We start from the raw sequence: 22532 nt of genomic DNA, 5'->3' as shown, positions 1-22532 counted from the left end.
GATTATCAAAGAGGCCATCCTTAACTGACTAGCTGACGGCAACATCCTAAGGGACAGCCAGCACGGGTTTGTTGCGGGTAGGTCTTGTTTGACCAATCTCATTTCCTTCTACGACCAGGTGACCTATCACCTGGACAAGGGAGAAGAGATTGATGTCATATATCTTGCCTTCAAAAAAGCTTTTGATCTGGTATCCCATGATCACCTCTTGGCCAAACTGCCCAGTTGTGGCCTTGGCTCCACCACAATCCGCTGGCTGGGAAACTGGCTCTGTGGTCGGACCCAGAGGGTTGTGATTGATGGCAGTCACTCATCGTGGTGCCCTGTGACCAGCGGGGTCCCTCAAGGCTCTGTCCTGGGACCCATCCTGTTCAACATCTTCATTAACGATGTGGACATTGGAGTCAGGAGTGGACTGGCCAAGTTCGCCGATGACACCAAACTTTGGGGCAAAGCATCCATGCCAGAAGACAGGCGGGTGATCCAGGCTGACCTGGACAAGCTCAGCAAATGGGCGGACGAGAACCTGATGGTGTTTAACACCGAAAAATGCAAGGTCCTCCACCTTGGGAGGAAAAACCTGCAGCACCCTTACAGGCTCGGCAGTGCTACGTTGGATAGCACTACAGAAGAAAGAGACTTGGGGGTCATCATTGACCACAAGATGAACATGAGCCTGCAATGCGATGCTGCGGCTGGTAAAGCGACCAAAACGCTGGCGTGCATCCATAGATGCTTCTCGAGCAAATCCCGGGACGTCATTCTCCCCTTGTACTCGGCCTTGGTGAGGCCGCAGCTGGAGTACTGCGTCCAGTTTTGGGCTCCACAATTCAAAAAGGATGTGGAGAAGCTTGAGGGAGTCCAGAGGAGAGCCACGCGCATGATCAGAGGTCAGGAAAACAGATCTTACGAGGACAGGCTGAGAGCCATGGGACTCTTTAGCCTGGAAAAGCGCAGGCTCAGGGGTGATCTGATGGCCACCTGTAAGTTTATCGGGGTGACCACCAGGATCTGGGGGAACGTCTGTTCACCAGAGCGCCCCAAGGGACGACGAGGTCGAACGGTCATAAACACCTGCAAGACCGTTTCAGGGTGGACATAAGGAAGAATTTCTTATTAACAAGGTCTGGAAGAGCCTGCCATCGGAGGTGGTTCAAGCACCTCCATTAAGCATCCAATGTGCTCTTGAAGATGTTCATCTTGCTGGGATCCTGTGACCCCAGCTGACTTCCTGTCCCTGGGCTGGGGGCCGGACTCGATGATCCTCCGGGGTCCCTTCCAGCCCGAATGTCTATGACATCTAGGAGAGCTGTGCTGGCCACAGCCACGTCTAGATGCCTAGCCCATTGCAGCTTGGTGCGTTTGGGGGTCACTGGTACAAGCTTAGCTAGCCTCTTCACTGCAGTCAGTGAAAGAGGATTGCCCTGGGGCAGAGGAGGGGCAGGATCAAAGCAGCCGAGCCCCACGATAGCCTCCTCCACCTCCTGCCTCACAAGCCCCCCAAGCTCCAACTGCTAGATCATGACCTAAAGGGCCCAGGAACGGGGTGCTGGGAGGTCCCAAGCAGAGGGGAGCAGTCCAAGCGGGGCAGCAGGGAATGCCAGGCGGGGAAGCACCCCAATTCATTTGGGTGGCGTGGACCCCTTCCACCAGGGTCGGTCACAGAAGGGACCAGTACGACCAGACCGGACCACAGCTCTGCAGGGGGCTCGAGGGGCTCCCGGGACGCTCTGGGCGAGGAGCCCCCGCGCGCCAGGCAGACGACGGGGCAGCGGTTCCCATCCCCGCGTTCATTCCTGTTCTGCACGAGCTCACTTTCACTTTCACAATGAGAGAAGCCACGTTCAGTCGCACGCACACCAGCCAGTGCCACCGCCGCGTTTCGGGCTGCTTCTTCTCGGCATTTCACTGGGATGAACAACCCCCGCGAGGTCCTTTTGGAGGAGTAGGGACAGCAGCTAAATGCAGGGGGCAGGGGAAAACCAGTTTACTCCAGCTCCCCCAGTTACCAGCAGTTGATTTGGCGGAGGGGGGAGAAGGGGGCCTCAGCCCGATTTCCAGTGAGCAGAGGCCCACCCCGGAGCCGCCGTCTCAGCATCTCCCCCACGTCGGGGGGCCCCAACGGATGCATACGGGCAGCCTCTCGCCTGTGTCCGCACGTGCTGCGAGAGCTGCCCGCCGAGACGGGCACCCCTCCGCTCCTCCAGAGCGTTGCTGCTTCCAGCCACAACTTAATCACGGCTGCTCTTTTCCCCTCGGCAAGCTGAGACGCCGCGCGCCGTGCTAAGAATAACTAAGAGAAGCCCCCCCGTGCCCGGGCAGAGAGAGGAGAGAGTCACAAGTCGCCGGGAGTTTGGAGGGACGGGGATGGGGAGGGGGCAGCACAGACACAGGGGGACCGTGCGGCAGTCAGGCCACGTAGGAAGGCCTGCCTGCCCGCTGCCCCTGGATGCCTCCTGGGACATCGTGGCGCAGGGCACCTAGCGAAAGCACCGCACGGCGAAGCAGCACCGACGCCAGCGAGCTCCCCTACGGAGAGCCTAAAACAGCGATTCTCAACTGGGGACCGTGCCCTGAGATCCTTCCCGGGGTGCCCCGCAATGCTAGCGCCGTTAGGCGGGCAAACGTGACTCACGGGATAGACCCAGAGGCTTCCAGTAGGAGTCCAGAGCGTCAAAAGCACCCTGAGCCCTTCGAGTCAGGAGAATTGCTCCATTGTCGCTCTGTAGTCGGGAATCATGTGGAAACTAAGTTTTCCGAGGGGTAACTTGAGGCTAGCCGGGGTGTTTGAGCCTACAAAGGCCGAGCCGCCTAGAGGGGCAGGCCGAAGCATCAGGTCCCCGGGCACGACGGACTGCCCGCCCAGCCCCAGGACGGTGCCTCGGTCCATCGCCACTTGCTTCTGCCTCCACAGACCACGGCCTCGCTCCCAGCAGTCGCCCTCGCGTTAAACAGGCGCCTGGGATGGACCCAGTTCGGTTAAAAGGAAGGAGCGGGCTCGAGCGCCACGCCGGTTTGGACGACCACATCTTCCTTCCACAGTAACGGGTCTCCGTCGCTCCTGCCAGCCTCAAAAACAAGAGGAAGCTGCCTGCGCGCAAAGGACACGGGGACACTCGGTGCAGGCAGAGCGGCCTTGTCATTGCAACAAGGGATGAAATCAGGGGAGAAAACCTGCAATTTTTCCCTGTAATCTAAGCTGCCCTGGGTAAACACACACAGCAGGATCTCCAACACGGAGGGCGACTCCTAAATGGCTGTCCCTGAACAGGAACAGGTCCGGGGTGGGAAGGAGAGGGTTTTCCTTCTTTTACTTTAACTCTAAAGACATCCACAGCGCAGGCAAGCGAAACAGGTCATTGCTGCCCGCCCGTTCCCACCCGCAGTCTGGAGGGACGCGGCACGGCTCGGATGCCCCGGGAAAGAGAGGCGCCGAGGCTCATTCACCCACAACGGACACCCTCTGCCCTCGACACCGACACTTCCTTCACACAAGTCCTTCCAGCTGCTAAACGCAACAGCCATTTCCTTCCTTTCTTTGTGCGTCTCTTTTCACTGGAAGTCTGAACCCGCACGAAGACGCAGCAAACCCTTCGGGCGCAGCGCGGTTTGCTGTCCCCGAGCCCCGGCTGCCTCGCGCCCGGCCAGGCTGGCGCGCTCGCTGCGCTCCCGCAGAAGGAAACGGCGGATTGACTAGGGACCGGCCCGAGGGCGCTTGTACACGACACGAGATTTCCCGTTTACGCCGACGCAACTACATTTGTGTGCGCACCGTCGGGATTTCCCGCCGCTCTCCCAGTCCTTTCAGCGCGCTAGACCACCACCGCTGGGACGCGCTTTACGCGGACCGGGACGGCGAAGACGAGGGCTGGGAGAGACGGCGGGCGGCGCGTCTAGTCCAGCCCCCACTACACCACCCCAGCCACTGCCGGGTCGCCCACCCCCCGGAGGCTGGAGGGCGCCGTCGGGAGACCCCGCGCCCGCGCCACCGCCCGCACGCCTCTTCGCCCTCACGAGCCCTGGCGACCCCGGCCCCGGCACGGGCTGGACCCAGGCACCCGCGGTGGGGCAGCCCCCGGGAAGAGCCCCGCCGCCGCGGCAGGTGCCCGAGGGGCGCGGCTCACCCAGAAGAGCATGTTGAAGAAGAAGAGCAGGTACTTGACCACGGGGCTGACGAAGGAGAAGTCCTCGCCGTGCGGGCCGGCCCGCCGGGCCCCCCGCCGCCGCCGCCCCATGGCAGCGCGCGCCGCTCCCGGCCCCGGCCCGGCCCGGCCCGGCCCGGCGGGGCGCAGCAGCCAGGCCCCGCCCCCGCGCCCGCGCGCCCGCTCCCCATTGGCCGCCGCGCCGTTCCGCTCCCGACGCTCACCTGTCGGCTCGGGAGAGGCCGGCTCTTAAAGACACCGCGCCTCTTTCCCGACCCGGCACGGCGGCGGCTCCCGCAGTGCTGCGGCGGCGTGAGGGGTGCAGCTCGGGCCCGGGGGCTGCGGCGGAGCATCGTCCCGGCCCGTGCGCCTCTGCGGGTGCGGCCGGCCGGGGCGCCGGGGGAGTGCCAGGAGGTCGCATCCAGCGCCCCGGCTCCGGCAGCGCGGGCCGCAGCCCCGCCAGCCCGGCCCAGCCCAGGCCTCGTAAGGCTGCGGCTTAAACACCCCCAAGGATGGAGACCCCCCCTCTCTGGGCGGCCTCTCCGGGGCTTTGCTGCCCTCCTGGGGGAAAATCCTTCCTCATCTCCGACCTCGCCCGCCCGTGCTGCAGCCGGTGCCCCTTGCTCCGCGCCCTGTCGTCGGCCCCCCGAGGCCAGCCCCGCGCCATCCCCTTGCAGCCCCCGGCAGGGAGGTGAGGGCGGCTGGGCAGCCCCCGGTCCCCTCCTGTGCGGGCTCAGCCGGCCCGGGTCCCGCCGCTCCTCGCCGGGGCTGCCCCAGCCCCACAACCACCTCGTCGCCCTCAGCCGGACCCTCCCCCGCGAGTCCACGTCCTCCCAGCCGGGCACAGGCGGGCTGCCCCAGCCGGACCCTCCCCCGCGAGTCCACGTCCTCCCAGCCGGGCACAGGCGGGCTGCCCCAGCCGGACCCTCCCCCGCGAGTCCACGTCCTCCCAGCCGGGCACAGGCGGGCTGCCCCAGCCGGACCCTCCCCCGCGAGTCCACGTCCTCCCAGCCGGGCACAGGCGGGCTGCCCCAGCCGGACCCTCTCCCGCGAGTCCACGTCCTCCCAGCCGGGCACAGGCGGGCTGCCCCAGCCGGACCCTCCCCCGCGAGTCCACGTCCTCCCAGCCGGACCCTCCCCCGCGAGTCCACGTCCTCCCAGCCGGGCACAGGCGGGCTGCCCCAGCCGGACCCTCCCCCGCGAGTCCACGTCCTCCCAGCCGGGCACAGGCGGGCTGCCCCAGCCGGACCCTCCCCCGCGAGTCCACGTCCTCCCAGCCGGGCACAGGCGGGCTGCCCCAGCCGGACCCTCTCCCGCGAGTCCACGTCCTCCCAGCCGGGCACAGGCGGGCTGCCCCAGCCGGACCCTCCCCCGCGAGTCCACGTCCTCCCAGCCGGGCACAGGCGGGTTGCCCCAGCCGGACCCTCTCCCGCGAGTCCACGTCCTCCCAGCCGGGCACAGGCGGGCTGCCCCAGCCGGACCCTCCCCCGCGAGTCCACGTCCTCCCAGCCGGGCACAGGCAGGCTGCCCCAGCCGGACCCTCCCCCGCGAGTCCACGTCCTCCCAGCCGGGCACAGGCGGGCTGCCCCAGCCGGACCCTCCCCCGCGAGTCCACGTCCTCCCAGCCGGGCACAGGCGGGCTGCCCCAGCCGGACCCTCCCCCGCGAGTCCACGTCCTCCCAGCCGGGCACAGGTGGGCTGCCCCAGCCGGACCCTCCCCCGCGAGTCCACGTCCTCCCAGCCGGGCACAGGCGGGCTGCCCCAGCCGGACCCTCCCCCGCGAGTCCACGTCCTCCCAGCCGGGCACAGGCGGGCTGCCCCAGCCGGACCCTCCCCCGCGAGTCCACGTCCTCCCAGCCGGGCACAGGCGGGCTGCCCCAGCCGGACCCTCCCCCGCGAGTCCACGTCCTCCCAGCCGGGCACAGGCGGGCTGCCCCAGCCGGACCCTCCCCCGCGAGTCCACGTCCTCCCAGCCGGGCACAGGCGGGCTGCCCCAGCCGGACCCTCTCCCGCGAGTCCACGTCCTCCCAGCCGGGCACAGGCGGGCTGCCCCAGCCGGACCCTCCCCCGCGAGTCCACGTCCTCCCAGCCGGACCCTCCCCCCGCGAGTCCACGTCCTCCCAGCCGGGCACAGGCGGGCTGCCCCAGCCGGACCCTCCCCCGCGAGTCCACGTCCTCCCAGCCGGGCACAGGCGGGCTGCCCCAGCCGGACCCTCCCCCGCGAGTCCACGTCCTCCCAGCCGGGCACAGGCGGGCTGCCCCAGCCGGACCCTCTCCCGCGAGTCCACGTCCTCCCAGCCGGGCACAGGCGGGCTGCCCCAGCCGGACCCTCCCCCGCGAGTCCACGTCCTCCCAGCCGGGCACAGGCGGGCTGCCCCAGCCGGACCCTCCCCCGCGAGTCCACGTCCTCCCAGCTGGGCACAGGCGGGCTGCCCCAGCCGGACCCTCCCCCGCGAGTCCACGTCCTCCCAGCCGGGCACAGGTGGGCTGCCCCAGCCGGACCCTCCCCCGCGAGTCCACGTCCTCCCAGCCGGGCACAGGCGGGCTGCCCCAGCCGGACCCTCCCCCGCGAGTCCACGTCCTCCCAGCCGGGCACAGGCGGGCTGCCCCAGCCGGACCCTCTCCCGCGAGTCCACGTCCTCCCAGCCGGGCACAGGCGGGCTGCCCCAGCCGGACCCTCCCCCGCGAGTCCACGTCCTCCCAGCCGGGCACAGGCGGGCTCCCCCAGCCGAGTCCACGTCCTCCCAGCCGGGTCACAGGCGGGCTGCCCCAGCCGGACCCTCCCCCGCGAGTCCACGTCCTCCCAGCCGGGCACAGGCGGGCTGCCCCAGCCGGACCCTCCCCCGCGAGTCCACGTCCTCCCAGCCGGGCACAGGCGGGCTGCCCCAGCCGGACCCTCTCCCGCGAGTCCACGTCCTCCCAGCCGGGCACAGGCGGGCTGCCCCAGCCGGACCCTCCCCCGCGAGTCCACGTCCTCCCAGCCGGGCACAGGCAGGTTGCCCCAGCCGGACCCTCTCCCGCGAGTCCACGTCCTCCCAGCCGGGCACAGGCGGGCTGCCCCAGCCGGACCCTCCCCCGCGAGTCCACGTCCTCCCAGCCGGGCACAGGCGGGCTGCCCCAGCCGGACCCTCCCCCGCGACCCTCCCCCGCGAGTCCACGTCCTCCCAGCCGGGCACAGGCGGGCTGCCCCAGCCGGACCCTCCCCCGCGAGTCCACGTCCTCCCAGCCGGGCACAGGCGGGCTGCCCCAGCCGGACCCTCCCCCGCGAGTCCACGTCCTCCCAGCCGGGCACAGGCGGGCTGCCCCAGCCGGACCCTCCCCCGCGAGTCCACGTCCTCCCAGCCGGGCACAGGCGGGCTGCCCCAGCCGGACCCTCCCCCGCGAGTCCACGTCCTCCCAGCCGGGCACAGGCGGGCTGCCCCAGCCGGACCCTCTCCCGCGAGTCCACGTCCTCCCAGCCGGGCACAGGCGGGCTGCCCCAGCCGGACCCTCCCCCGCGAGTCCACGTCCTCCCAGCCGGGCACAGGCAGGCTGCCCCAGCCGGACACTCCCCCGCGAGTCCACGTCCTCCCAGCCGGGCACAGGCGGGCTGCCCCAGCCGGACCCTCCCCCGCGAGTCCACGTCCTCCCAGCCGGGCACAGGCGGGCTGCCCCAGCCGGACCCTCCCCCGCGAGTCCACGTCCTCCCAGCCGGGCACAGGTGGGCTGCCCCAGCCGGACCCTCCCCCGCGAGTCCACGTCCTCCCAGCCGGGCACAGGCGGGCTGCCCCAGCCGGACCCTCCCCCGCGAGTCCACGTCCTCCCAGCCGGGCACAGGCGGGCTGCCCCAGCCGGACCCTCTCCCGCGAGTCCACGTCCTCCCAGCCGGGCACAGGCGGGCTGCCCCAGCCGGACCCTCCCCCGCGAGTCCACGTCCTCCCAGCCGGACCCTCCCCCGCGAGTCCACGTCCTCCCAGCCGGGCACAGGCGGGCTGCCCCAGCCGGACCCTCCCCCGCGAGTCCACGTCCTCCCAGCCGGGCACAGGCGGGCTGCCCCAGCCGGACCCTCCCCCGCGAGTCCACGTCCTCCCAGCCGGGCACAGGCGGGCTGCCCCAGCCGGACCCTCTCCCGCGAGTCCACGTCCTCCCAGCCGGGCACAGGCGGGCTGCCCCAGCCGGACCCTCCCCCGCGAGTCCACGTCCTCCCAGCCGGGCACAGGCAGGTTGCCCCAGCCGGACCCTCTCCCGCGAGTCCACGTCCTCCCAGCCGGACCCTCCCCCGCGAGTCCACGTCCTCCCAGCCGGGCACAGGCGGGCTGCCCCAGCCGGACCCTCCCCCGCGAGTCCACGTCCTCCCAGCCGGGCACAGGTGGGCTGCCCCAGCCGGACCCTCCCCCGCGAGTCCACGTCCTCCCAGCCGGGCACAGGCGGGCTGCCCCAGCCGGACCCTCCCCCGCGAGTCCACGTCCTCCCAGCCGGGCACAGGCGGGCTGCCCCAGCCGGACCCTCCCCCGCGAGTCCACGTCCTCCCAGCCGGGCACAGGCGGGCTGCCCCAGCCGGACCCTCTCCCGCGAGTCCACGTCCTCCCAGCCGGGCACAGGCGGGCTGCCCCAGCCGGACCCTCCCCCGCGAGTCCACGTCCTCCCAGCCGGACCCTCCCCCGCGAGTCCACGTCCTCCCAGCCGGGCACAGGCGGGCTGCCCCAGCCGGACCCTCTCCCGCGAGTCCACGTCCTCCCAGCCGGGCACAGGCGGGCTGCCCCAGCCGGACCCTCCCCCGCGAGTCCACGTCCTCCCAGCCGGGCACAGGCGGGCTGCCCCAGCCGGACCCTCCCCCGCGAGTCCACGTCCTCCCAGCCGGGCACAGGCGGGCTGCCCCAGCCGGACCCTCCCCCGCGAGTCCACGTCCTCCCAGCCGGGCACAGGCGGGCTGCCCCAGCCGGACCCTCCCCCGCGAGTCCACGTCCTCCCAGCCGGGCACAGGCGGGCTGCCCGAGCCGGACCCTCTCCCGCGAGTCCACGTCCTCCCAGCCGGGCACAGGCGGGCTGCCCCAGCCGGACCCTCCCCCGCGAGTCCACGTCCTCCCAGCCGGGCACAGGCGGGCTGCCCCAGCCGGACCCTCTCCCGCGAGTCCACGTCCTCCCAGCCGGGCACAGGCGGGCTGCCCCAGCCGGACCCTCCCCCGCGAGTCCACGTCCTCCCAGCCGGGCACAGGCGGGCTGCCCCAGCCGGACCCTCCCCCGCGAGTCCACGTCCTCCCAGCCGGGCACAGGCGGGCTGCCCCAGCCGGACCCTCCCCCGCGAGTCCACGTCCTCCCAGCCGGGCACAGGCGGGCTGCCCCAGCCGGACCCTCCCCCGCGAGTCCACGTCCTCCCAGCCGGGCACAGGCGGGCTGCCCCAGCCGGACCCTCTCCCGCGAGTCCACGTCCTCCCAGCCGGGCACAGGCGGGCTGCCCCAGCCGGACCCTCCCCCGCGAGTCCACGTCCTCCCAGCCGGGCACAGGCGGGCTGCCCCAGCCGGACCCTCCCCCGCGAGTCCACGTCCTCCCAGCCGGGCACAGGCGGGCTGCCCCAGCCGGACCCTCTCCCGCGAGTCCACGTCCTCCCAGCCGGGCACAGGCGGGCTGCCCCAGCCGGACCCTCCCCCGCGAGTCCATGTCCTCCCAGCCGGGCACAGGCGGGCTGCCCCAGCCGGACCCTCCCCCGCGAGTCCACGTCCTCCCAGCCGGGCACAGGCGGGCTGCCCCAGCCGGACCCTCTCCCGCGAGTCCACGTCCTCCCAGCCGGGCACAGGCGGGCTGCCCCAGCCGGACCCTCTCCCGCGAGTCCACGTCCTCCCAGCCGGGCACAGGCGGGCTGCCCCAGCCGGACCCTCCCCCGCGAGTCCACGTCCTCCCAGCCGGGCACAGGCGGGCTGCCCCAGCCGGACCCTCCCCCGCGAGTCCACGTCCTCCCAGCCGGGCACAGGCGGGCTGCCCCAGCCGGACCCTCCCCCGCGAGTCCACGTCCTCCCAGCCGGGCACAGGCGGGCTGCCCCAGCCGGACCCTCTCCCGCGAGTCCACGTCCTCCCAGCCGGGCACAGGCGGGCTGCCCCAGCCGGACCCTCCCCCGCGAGTCCATGTCCTCCCAGCCGGGCACAGGCGGGCTGCCCCAGCCGGACCCTCCCCCGCGAGTCCACGTCCTCCCAGCCGGGCACAGGCGGGCTGCCCCGCGAGGCGGCGGGATCTCCAAGCTTAGAGGCTTCGAAGGCCTGAGTAGGCACAGCCTTGCCTGGGCTATGACAGCCGGCGACGGCCCTGCTCGCAGCAGGGAGCTGCATCGCAGGAGGTCCCGGACTCCACAGCTGCATGGGGCCAGAGCTGGACACCGGGCTCCAGATGTGGCCTCCCCAGTGCTGAACAGAGGGAAGAATCGCGGCCCTGGACCTGCTGGCACCGCTCCGGCCACTGCAGCCCAGGAGGCCAGTAGCCTTTTTGGCACCCAGGGCACGCTGCCGGCTCCTGTCCAGCTCCTTGTCCCCTGTCACCTCCAGGGCTGCTGCCCAGCCCGTCGGCCTTCAGTTCAGATGATCGATTGCTATGGGACGGTTTGGATGGGGATGGTCCTCCCTCAAGGAGGGGGTTGGACTAGATGGCCTATGGAGGTCCCTTCTGGCCCTTCTTCTCTCTGATTCTATTAAAACGACACCTTTGGGGTTGTTGTGACAGCTTTCATGCTTTAAAGACCACAAGGGCTGGAAATACATTTCCAGGAAATCCGCAATCGGCATGCAATCACAGGGCTCCAGGAGCCGAAGCTTTAACAACAGCCCTGGATGTAGCAAGGCTTGCAATAAATGATGTAGGAAAAAAGGACAGGAAACAGTGGCTTCGACATTGTGTTGTGCCAGCTATCGGAGGAGTTCCTGCTTCGGGACAATGTATTCTCTGTTCTTCTGCAGGAGGGGATTAACTATTCCGTCATCTAATTAACCTTGTCAAAAGCGACGATGCAGCCCAAACTAGGACTGGCTACAAAACAAGAAGGCCGTTCCAGTAACAAGTGGAGGGTTTCGAACCCGTTTTGCTTCTTGATGGGAGCCAAATGGAGACCCTTCAACATGAATGTGAAAGAAACTGGGTGAAAATGAGATGGGGACCCAGGCCCAGCCTTGCCGTGCTAGATTTGGTTGCTCTCTCTTCCAGTCCTGTGTTCTGGGGGGTTTTGTCTCAAATATCTGCGTACCTCCCCATCCGATGAGGCTGCTTCTAGTTGCAGTCTGCTCCTTTTGGTGCACTTCCCATGCCTGTCTTCACCCTCCTGTGAAGGGTCAGGAGAGATTCTCCTTTTCCACCCATGCTAACGCAGTACAAGAACCCATTCGATGCCTGTTAGCAACCGTGAACATCCTCGTGATCACGGTGCGTGGAGGTTGACACCCATAAAGTCTGCGGTAACCCCAGATTATGACAATCCCTCTGGGCCCTTTCTACATCCTGCTTAGGGAAGGACAGACGGACCCACCCAGCACAAATCAGTCGTTCCAGTAACACGGGAGTAAAACCAGTGCAGAATCAGGCGCTGGCTCATCACTTTCCCTGGACCAGGCACCGCTCAGCTTTCCAAAGCTGGGGAAGGGGTTGCCACCACAGGGAGTACCGTGCTTTGGAAACCCAGCAAAGACTCAGAAAGGGCCGTGACATCCTTTTCAGGGTGCTGCTAGCAGTTTGGGATGCCTGCGTCTCGGCTCCTGAGTGCAGGAAGTAGCCGAAGGATTCGTGCTGCAAAACTACTGTAAACAAGGGCGTGATCTTCGTCTGCCTTCAAGGGCAGCGGCCGCAAACGTGGGGCAGAGGGATCCAGGAAGTCAAGGTTCGCTCAAATATTTCAACTGCAAATAAACGCTGCAGGGCTGGCAGCTAGGTGAGTTAATCAGTGTTGATGCTTGAGCCACTGAGATAAAGTCTAAGGGTTTCTAAAGCGTTCCAGGCCATTTCCCAGGGAACCTATAAAACACAGCGAATGCCGTGCTGGCTGCGCCTCCCTGCTCTCGCTCTTTATTCTGGAAATAGTGCGACAGCCCTGATCCAACTGTGTGGCAATGGCCTGGCCCTGATCCATCCCCACGGCGCTATCCCCGGCCAAGGCAGCGATTCCCAACGGGGGCTTGCAGTGCATCGGGGTGCCGTGAGAGCCTTTTAAGGATGCTGCCAGGTGCAAAAGCTTGTACACAATTTACCAGATAAACCCAGATATTTCCAACAGAAATCCCAGAAATCGAGCCCATTCTGCCCTGCTATGGGCTGCCTCAGTTCTTTCCAACCAAAGAATTGCTCTGTTATTATTTCAAGGTCAAAAACTAGGTGAAAGCTCAGAGCTGGCATTTTCCAGGGGGAGGGGAGACTTGTGTCTATGGGGTAACCTTGAGTCTAAAGGAGTTGAGAAGCACGGGCCCAGGGCTTAACAGTGGTCACTGTGTTGTCCAGCCTGGTCACCTGAACTCTCACTGCAGCCGTAAGGACAGACATCAGATCTTCGTCCTCTAACTATTCACCTGGCCCTGGAGCTAAGGAGAATCTTTTCCCCTTGTTAACAGTATGGGGCCTATGAGACACCATTGAACGGTCTGTTTGTAGCCATCAGGGAGCAGCGGTGGGCCGCACGCCCGTCAGGTCATTCAAGTGGGATCCTTGTTTCTCTTGTTAGAGTGCCGTTGCCACACGCAGCGTACCCGGTTTGCAGCTAGATAACACTGGGGGGTTGACTACTGGAGACAAGGGGGGGGATTTGCATATAGGATAATAAAGGGGAGGGGGAAAGTGGGCTGATGTAGTAAAATGGAAAGGGTCGCATCATTTTCTGACATTTGGGGTTGGTACCTCAGCTCTCTGAGGTTTAGCTGAGACCCCAGGCAGCAGGAAGCGGCCTGGCTCCGCAGGCGGCAGCGTAACGGTGTCTTTCAGCTCCCACCAGCCGTGTGGGGAGAGCTGGCGCGTCGTCCAAGCAGCTCGGTGCCGAGAGCCAGCACACCGTGCTCTCTTCTCTCCCAGCGGCTCTGCATTTGTCCTTTCCTCTTCTGTCGCTCTCCCCAATTAATCTAATGCACAGCACTTAGGCTGCTCACCCATCTCTCTAGGCTATGGCTATATTTTCTCGACTGCCTCACCCTGGCCGGATGCCACGTTCACACATTACAGGTGTAAGGACAGGAGCGGACAAACAAGTCAAACCCCGAACCGGCGATAAGGTCAGCCAGTTCAGTACAGAATTATCCCTGGAGGAGTAAAGACCCACTCCTGAAAGTTACCCTGGATTTGGTGTCATTTGTCTGCATCCATCCAAGGGTAGCTATTTGCTGAAGGCAAATCTGCTCCCCTGCTGACTATGGGTGAGATGGGGTAGTAGCTACCTCGTGCGTAGAGCCACCCAGGATAGCTGCCCGTCTGTCCGTGACCAGCCTTGGCGGCATGCCCACTGGCATGCAAAGCAGCACGCATGCACCATGCCGCCGGCTCTGAAATCTCCATTCGCCATCGCTGGTGGGAGCATTTTGTATTCATATAGATAACCCCGCAAGGCAATGCGAAGCCAGGTTCCCCTGCCCTGGAGCAGCTGATCTGCCGTGGCAATTGCTGTTGCTATCGCCGTCGGCTACAGCAAGGACACTGGCATTCGCCCGGCCGGGGAAGGCCCGAATCCTGAACCCAGGTCTCGGCGAGCCAGAAGCTTTCAGCCGTCTGCACCCCCTGGGCTCTGCCCGAGCAGCTCTGGGTGCCGTGGGACACTCGGCCCCGGCGACGAGCGACGTCTCTCCCACGCCGTGTGTAATGAATGTGGGGCTCGTCATCTCAAATGACTGTGAAGCCTGAAATATGGAAGATCTGCAGCCATTAATCATGGATTTATGGCCCCAAATGTAACGGGAAAGATCAAAGCAGGAGTGATCATTTTGTCCGAGACAGGAGCCGTTGGCCATGCTTGGAGGCTGCCTTTTGCTGATTCATTTCTGTTCAGCCTCACCCCTCGTCTTCCCCTCGCCGCTCCCTCCGCGCCTGGCAAATCAGCCTAATGAATTCATCCCCATCTCTGGCCCTGCTCGAGCAGGGAGCGGGCTGAATGCAAGGGAGGGATCCTGCGCTCTTAAGTGCTTCAAAAGTTAATGAAAGAAAACCAGTTATGGCAGGATTTAATTTCACTCCAGATAATGGGAATGACTCAGCCCTGGCCTCACATGGTGCAGCGCTATAAAGCGATGCGGTAGCAAACCCAGGCGGTCGGGAGACGTTGCATACAGGGTGTGCGGAGCAGCCCGGGGCGCCCCTTGGCGCGGTTCAAGGTTTCATTCTTCCCACCGCCGTTTCCTTCTCCGGTGACACTTTCCAAGTCAGGACCCCCGCTCGTTGTTTGCTATGGACAGCATCGCCGTGTGAACTCCTTGAAAAAATCTGCATCGCGGCGAGCCCCTGGTCTGAAGCCAAAAGCTGTGAGAGCAGCTTAAAACTCATAAGGTTTCAGGGGGTGGGGAGAAAGGCAGAGCTCTTTTTAAAAGCCTTCGGTGCTAGAGACATCAAGGATGCAGTTTCCTGGCTTTCGTCTGCAGCCAGTGGGGCTTAATGTTTTCAAAAGAGAGGCGAGCTGCTGGCGTAAGAACACAACTTTTTCAGGGCTTTCCCAAATGTTTCGCCCCGCTCCAACACACGTGAGCAACATCACAGAGCTCGTGGTAGGACTGGCATCTCCGTGTCTGCCTCGTCTTTCATTGCCAGCTTGGGCGCCGCGTCCCAGTAGGTGGTTCGGCGTCTTTTCCCAGGCCAGCTCTGCTTCCTGTTGCCCGGGGCTGACATAAAGCCGAGCTGTTCGGGTTCCCGTGGCAGTAGGGCGCTCTGCACATACTAATGCACCCTTCATTAAAAGGAATTGAAACCCCGTGGCTCTTCCTTTGCAGCTCTGTGCAAACACGCTGGGTGACGTTGGCATTTTGGGCAGCCTTCCCTTCACCGTTCTTTTATTAAATTTGAAAAAAAAAGGCTAAGCAGGAACCCAAACCAGGCTGAGGTTCGCTCAGCCAGTCAGCCCTGAAACAGCAAAAAAACCCTTGAAAAAAAATTGTTCCTTCTACGCGGTTTCTCGACCAAATGTGCAGGCCAGGGACTTTTAGCAAAGAATTTACACTGGTGCTGCTGGTCTGGTAGAAACATCCCTGGGAATTTTGCACTAAATTTCCCCAGCTTTACTATGACTGCCCTTAGCCAAGTCACATCTTATACCCTGATCCTGCGTGAAGCAGAGGACATCTGAAGTCAAGCTAATGCAGCTGTCATCATTGCTCACATACCACATGTGCCCAAAAAGTCACGTGTGCCTGGTTTTATGGAAGGCAGGATGTAGACACAAAAAGATGCTTCTCAAGCCATGGCCTAGAGCCGGCTTTTTCATGGACAGCCCACGTTGCAAAACAGCCACCAGCTTCTCCCTCCGCCTCGGCTTCTTTCAAACGAGAGTGGCTGTGAGAGGATTAACACTGGTCTCTGCCCTCCTGCTTGCTGGTGGAGAGACCAAGCGGCAGCCATTTTTCAATGCAGTGTCTCCATGCTTCTATTCTGGTGGAGAAAACCAGATTCCCCTCTTAGGACACGCACCTCAGTTTTGGAGGGCTGATTTTTAGGGAAAAGGTGCATGGGGGATACTAGTGAACAGGGTATCTGAACACTCTTCCCTCCCACCTTTGCTCTGGCTTTGGGGAGCTGCCTGCTTTCTCGTGCTCCCACCAGCTTGCCATACAAGGCAGGGAAAAAATCATGGAAATCAGAGAAAAATTGGGCTGGAAGGGATCTCCTGAGTTCACGTCTAGTCTAAGCCCTGCCTGAGGCAGAATCACTTCTGTCCAAACCATCCCCTACCAACCTAACCTCGTAATAAAACTACCGTCAACCCTGACATGACACAAGACATCACACCCGAACCTGCCACGGGGGAAGCAGTGTCTGGGCAACTGGCCAGGGCAGGTTGATTTTAAAGCTTGGACTCGATGACCCTGGAGAAGCCTCCGTGTTACTGGCCTCACACGTTCCCGATGGGGTCAAGGACACGGGGCCAGACGCTGCCCTCCGTTACATCGGGGAACTTGGGGAAATGCCCCCGTCTAGCTTGGCACCCTCTGTTTCTATGCCCAGGGAACAGCTGCTGCCCTGTGTGCATCCAAGCCGAGGGCTCCTGACTACAAACGCAGCAGGCCTCGCGACGTGCTGGGACTAGAGGGAGGTGCTGGGAGGCCTGTGGCCGGCCAGCACGGCCGGGTGCCCGGCGGGGAGCGCCGCATTTGCTAGGCCGCTCTCACTGGGGGCACAAGGTGCCAGCCAGACAGCTGGGGAGCAGCGTGCGAACACGTGCTACTCCGTGCAAACTACCCGACAGCTACAAAGTGCTTCATATGCCAGCTGTGATCAGCCAACCCCCCAGCCCAGGAAGCAGCTTTCCCATTAATTTGCGCATGGGGAAACCGAGGCACGAGCCCTTCCCCAGCCCTTCAGACAGGGCTCATGCTCCTGGTATGACAGTGGGGGGGGACGCTGTCCTTCAAATGCCATCTTGGGGGTGGGAGCTGGGAGGCCTGCTTGCGGCATGGCTGTGGGGCTGCTTTGTGCCCCTCCGACCCTCCACTGCGACCCCCTGTTGTTCCTTCCATGGTGCTTGCCCCTGCAAGGTCCTCAGGGCAGGGCCCCTTCACTCACCCCTAGCACATCTGGGCCTGCACTAATTAAGGTGCAAGGAGTCTCAGGCCCCTGCCTTTCACAGCAGCTGAGGATCTGTCACTGCTGCCATGATCTAGTAGCACTGAAGGAGCTGACTGGAGCCAGATGTGGGCAGAGGTGATGGCAGGAGGTGGTCCCGTGCACAGCTGCCTGCTTGCTTTACCTCCCGAGAGCCGTGTCCCTGGGTCAGGCTCGCACTCCCTGCACCAACACCTTGACCTAACATGAGCCCTTCAAAGCCTGATTTCTTTTCGTCCAAGGGAGACTTGTTTTAAATGCTCTCATTCAGGCTGTCGCCCTCGATACGGAGCAGCAGTGCAGCATCCCGGGTCTTTTGGGACTGCCAGGCCAGGCCAAGCAAACAGACGGGCAGTAGCAACCAGCTCTCTCCCCATCATGCCTTTGTCAGGGGGGTCTGCATGTCGCAACAGCCCTCTCCGCCTCTCCTCCGTTCGCAGGAGGCGTTTGCAGAATTTGGGCCTGAATTTGGGCAAAAAGCACAGGGCAGTGATGGGGTCACGCATCTGGCTGTGACTCCCTCAAGCTCCTGCTACGCCCCAGCTCTGCATGCCCCCTCCCCATCATCTCCTCCTCCCTGCTGCTCTCTGGTTTCACCTGCCCCCCAGCATGCAGAACCACGGGGCACCAGAAAGCCGCATTGCTGGGGACGCCAGCTGAAAGTGCTGTGGCCACCATGGAGGAAGAGCACTGTTAGAAATATTATTAAAAATGTATAATGAATAGAGTGTTGTTAGAACTGCACAGTTTGTATCTCGTACCTGATAAGCAGAAACACCACCAAGGACATCTCGCTAATTTACTATCTTTTTCCTATAATAAATTACACATACCTTCAAACTCCCTCTTCTTTCTCATGTAGATTACAGAGGCTGTGATTTAATTGGCTGTGTCCTTGAGAAGAGAGTGGGGTTTGAACTTTTGGTAACCTGGAGAGCTTTCTAAGCATGCGTAATTAGCTAATGCATATATGCCTATCCGCCCCGCATACTTAAGTAGTTAATTATAATGCACATGCGACGGATGACGTGACGTCATTTCATGTATGTTTGTATGAACCGGAAATGAGTTGTAAGAGTCCCTGCTTCTGCACACGTGCCCAGGAGGGAAGGGATAAAAGCCAGCTAAGAGTTTTCCTCGGGGGCAGAGTGGTCTTTTGTCTTCACTCTGACCCTATTTGCAAATATATCCTTTGTGTTGCTAACAATGTGTGCCTGAGGAATTATTATTCGTGAGCCTCCAAAGAAACGAACTGCTATTTTCATATCAGCACCACCCTCGCAAAGAGAAAGCCGCCACCTGCCCCATCTGCCGCCCGCTGTGGGGCTCTTTCCCCCCCACGACAGCCACAAGGGAAGGGCATCGCTGTCTCCATCCCGCTCCCAGGACGCCTACCCCTAACCCAGGAAGCCCATGCCAGAGGCGGTGAGGGACTTCACCATCTTGCATCCAGGCTTGGGGTCTACAGCATGGCTGTGGGAGCTCATGGAGGCCATGCAGGCTACAAGTGACCTGCAGGGAGCCCTGTCCTGGGCATGATCCTGATAGGGTTGGTCTCACCTAGGTCCTGGCAGCAGGTGAAGCCACCAGACCCCAGGTGGGCTGGGCTGCTGAGAGGGCAGGGGATTGCGGGTGTAAAACACCGGCGCCAACCAGCAAACCAGGGGCCCGGAGGTAGGTGTTGTGGGGGTGCTGCTCCATGATCACATACATCCACGGCGCTTGCATGGGAGCGGGACCCAAGGCCTCTTCAGGCCCCTTGCAAATCTAGGTTGCAATGAGACTGACGCTAGGGGCTGCACGCAGGTCCCTTGCATTCATGCCTGTTCATATATCCACAGCCATGGGTACCCCACCGCGTGCAGCTCCTGTGGGATGGGCCTGTTGCCTCCTTTCCCTGACTGCCTCGGGGAAGAGGGGCCAGGCTGTGTCTGAACCCATCGGGGGCCCATTTCATCCAACGGCTCGACACGGCGCCCAGCCTCAGTCGCACACAACTGCTGGACTGCTACCGATGGGGGTCGTCAGCTTTGCCGGCCTGAAGTCAAGCGAAAGGCGGGGTAGATCTGCACCGTCTAGACTAACCAAAGGGCCGCATTAAACCGGTTTTTCTGGTTTTAGCCTTAAATCCCAGGATAAAAAGTTTTGTCCGGCAGGGAGAAATGAAAGGTCTGTTTCTAGCACAGGGCTTAGCCTAGCAGGGCAGGCCTGGCACCGACACACGCATCCCTGACGCTGGGCAGCAGCAACACAGCCGTCCGCGGCGACAAGCCTCCCATTCAAGGATAATCTCTGGTGTTTGTGCAGCAATCTTCCCATTGAACCTGGAGGATTTTCCGGAGGCGTCACTGGCGGTACCTCTCCGAGCTCCCGGGATGAGGATAAGGCACCCGCAGTCACGTCCGTAGAGGGGAACGGGGAGGACGGCTGCATCGTAGACCTGGGTTTTGGTGTCTTTCTGGAGATCACGCTGAATAGAGACATGCCAAAGCACTTTTCCAAAGGGGGTGCTCTCACACTGGATCCTGTCACACATGCACGCGTGCACACGTGCAGCGTCTGGGGCATCAGATAAACAGGTCACTTAATCCAGTCCCGGTCACTCTGGGCACCCCAGAACGCGGCTTGGGAAGGCGGATTTGGTCTGATGTTATCTTTACTACTGAGAGGATCTACTTACATCTGGTGACGGGATTTCCGGGGAGCAAAGGTTTAACCCCTTCCCTCCCCCCCAACAACCCACCAGGTCAGATTCGGTGCTGTCCACCACTTGCTGGCGTGTGTAGGTCAATGGCTGGGCACCTGCTCCACCTCGTCGAGCCCAGCGCGGTCCCCCGTGGGCTGCCTTGAAGCTGGAGGCGCCTGCTCACTCAGATCGTGGTTTGGGGTAGGATGCGGCCTCTGGGCAGCTCTGCAAGGCAGAGGGAGTGGGGGGCATCGGGGAGTGCACGGGGCAGCAGGCAGGTGCTACATCCTGGGCTCTGCAGGGCAGGGCCAATGTGTATTTGTACAGCACCGTGCACGTGTCAGCTGATCCTGAGGAAAGCCTCTGGGTATTTTGCTCAGAGCCTGCCTGCAAAAACCCCATTCAGTCAGCTTTACAAGTACCTGGACCGGGGTGGCCAAGTGCCGGGGTGGCCTGTGTCCCTTTGCCGCAACCCGTGACGGCTGCTGGAGGGGAAGGGGATTCAATCCTGCCTTGAGCACATGTAGACACCTTACTGCACAGTAACACTGTGTGTGTGATCTGACTCGGGACTAACATTTCATAGATTTCATAGACATCAGGGCTGGAAGGGACCTCGGGAGATCATCGAGTCCAGCCCCCTGCCCAAAGGGCAGGAAGTCAGCTGGGGTCACAGGGTCCCAGCAAGATAAGCATCCAATTTACTCTTGAAGGTGTTCAATGTAGGTGCTTGAACCACCTCCGCTGGCAGACTGGTCCAGACCTTGGGGGCTCGGACAGTAAAGAAATTCTTCCTTATGTCCAGCCTGAAACGGTCTTGCAGGAGTTTGTGACCGTTTGACCTCGTCATCCCTTGGGGCGCTCTGGTGAACAGACGTTCCCCCAGATCCTGGTGGTCACCCCGATAAACTTATAGGTGGCCATCAGATCACCCCTGAGCCTGTGCTTTTCCAGGCTAAAGAGTCCCGTGGCTCTCAGCCTGTCATTGTAAGATCTGTTTTCCTGACCTCTGATCATGCGCGTGGCTCTCCTCTGGACTCCCTCTAGCTTCTCCACATCCTTTTTGAATTGTGGAGCCCAAAACTGGACGCAGTACTCCAGCTGCGGCCTCACCAAGGCCAAGTACAAGGGGAGAATGACGTCCCGGGATTTGCTCGAGAAGCATCTATGGATGCAAGCCAGCGTTTTGGTCGCTTTATTAGCCGCAGCATCGCATTGCAGGCTCATGTTCATCTTGTGGTCAATGATGACCCCCAAGTCTCTTTCTTCTGTAGCGCTATCCAACGTAGCACTGCCGAGCCTGTAAGGGTGCTGCAGGTTTTTCCTCCCAAGGTGGAGAACCTTGCATTTTTCAGTGTTAAACACCATCAGGTTCTCGTCTGCCCATTTGCTGAGTTTGTCCAGGTCAGCCTGGATCACCCGCCTGTCTTCTGGCATGGATGCTTTGCCCCAAAGTTTGGTGTCATCGGCGAACTTGGCCAGTCCACTCCTGACTCCAATGTCCACATCGCTAATGAAGATGTTGAACAGGATGGGTCCCAGGACAGAGCCTTGAGGGACCCCACTGGTCACAGGGCACCACGATGAGTGACTGCCATCGATTACAACCCTCTGGGTCTGACCACGGAGCCAATTTCCCAGCCAGAGGATCATGGTGGAGCCAAGGCCACAACCGGCCAGTTTGGCCAAGAGGTGATCATGGGATACCATCAGATCAAAAGCTTTTTTGAAGTCAAGATACATGACATCAATCTCTTCTCCCTCATCCAGGTGATAGGTCACCTGGTCGTAGAAGGAAATGAGGTTGGTCAAGCAAGACCTACCCACAACAAACCCGTGCTGGCTCTCCCTTAGGATGTTAGCCTGGGCCAGTCCATCAAAGATGGCCTCCTTAATAAACTTTTCTAAGATCTTCCCCAGGATAGAAGTCAGGCTAACGGGCCTGTAGTTAGCCGGATCCACTCTCCTCCCTGTCTTGAAGATCGGCACCACATTGGCCTTCTTCCAGTCTTCGGGCACTACACCAGAGCGCCAGGAGTTTTCAAAGACTTGTGCCAGGGGCTGGGCTATGATGCTTGCCAGCTCCTTGAGTGCCCTGGGGTGCAGATTGTCAGGGCCGGCTGACTTGAAGGTATTGACATTAGTCCCAAGTCAATCCACACACAGCTTTAGTGTACTTTAATGCCTGCACATGTAGATGCTGGCCTATTCCTGCTTACTGCGCAGTAATTTGCTGCGCAGTAAATTTATGGGCGCACTCCTGGACAGAGCCAGGATGTTGTGTCATCAGTCCTGGGGTTGGCACAGTTAACTATACATCTCTTTTTCAAACTGGTGAAAAGAAATCTAGCCTTCTTGAGTGTCTTGACAGTGCCGCCAACACTTCGCCATCAGCCGTTTCTACACCCGAGTCAATATTGCTGAACCAGAGTTACAGTGTTCAGCTAGAGCTAGAAACAGTCTGCAGGGCTGCAAGACAGAAGAGAAGGGCTAACAGCAAGCAGAATTGCTGAAGAAAGGAGAGCTTGAATAGTGGAGCATCAAGACCATTAAAAGGGAGAGAGATTAGCAGGAACCAGGGAGATGACAAGGAGCCACGAAGTCAATTGACTCACCCACTGCTGCCCTGATAAGATGACCAGTTGTAAACTTTGGGTGAAGCAGGAATTAAGGGGGTGAATGGGGGGAGGGACTACACCATTGCACCCCGCTGCATGCACTTACTCCCAGGCTGGCCCTGGGCTCCATGCCCCCCGCCACAGCTGATGGACGCAGCAAATGCCAGACTCACCTTCGCTTCCCACAGCGGCAGGTACCTGCAGGAGGTGACAAAGCAGGTTCCCCTGTCAGCCCTGTAGCACCGATGGACCCAGGTCCGCCCTGCACTCGCTCAGGGGTCTCGGGACCCACCTGCCTGAGGAGCTGCATGGGAGCACGCCCACAAGCAGGGGCCGGGGGGGCAAGTATGAATTG

General features: G+C 62.3%; 1 protein-coding gene across 1 annotated transcript in view; it reads right to left on the bottom strand.

Annotated features, from left to right (window-relative positions):
• Positions 1 to 4260, bottom strand: part of TSPAN33 (tetraspanin 33) — a 37862-nt gene extending 33602 nt beyond the window's left edge. Inside the window, exon 1 of the mRNA XM_090041472.1 lies at positions 4125 to 4260. Coding sequence (XP_089897598.1) covers positions 4125 to 4235 — 111 coding nt within the window. The 5' untranslated portion in view covers positions 4236 to 4260. The remainder of the gene's footprint in view (positions 1 to 4124) is intronic.
• Between the last annotated feature and the right edge of the window lie 18272 nt (positions 4261 to 22532).

Source organism: Crocodylus siamensis, chromosome 4 (genome assembly GCF_052110815.1).
Source record: "Crocodylus siamensis isolate JL-2025a chromosome 4, ASM5211081v1, whole genome shotgun sequence".
Taxonomy (NCBI): Eukaryota; Metazoa; Chordata; order Crocodylia; family Crocodylidae; genus Crocodylus; species Crocodylus siamensis.
The sequence above is the reverse complement of the archived record's forward strand: the minus strand, read 5'-3'. Positions and strand labels throughout refer to the sequence as shown.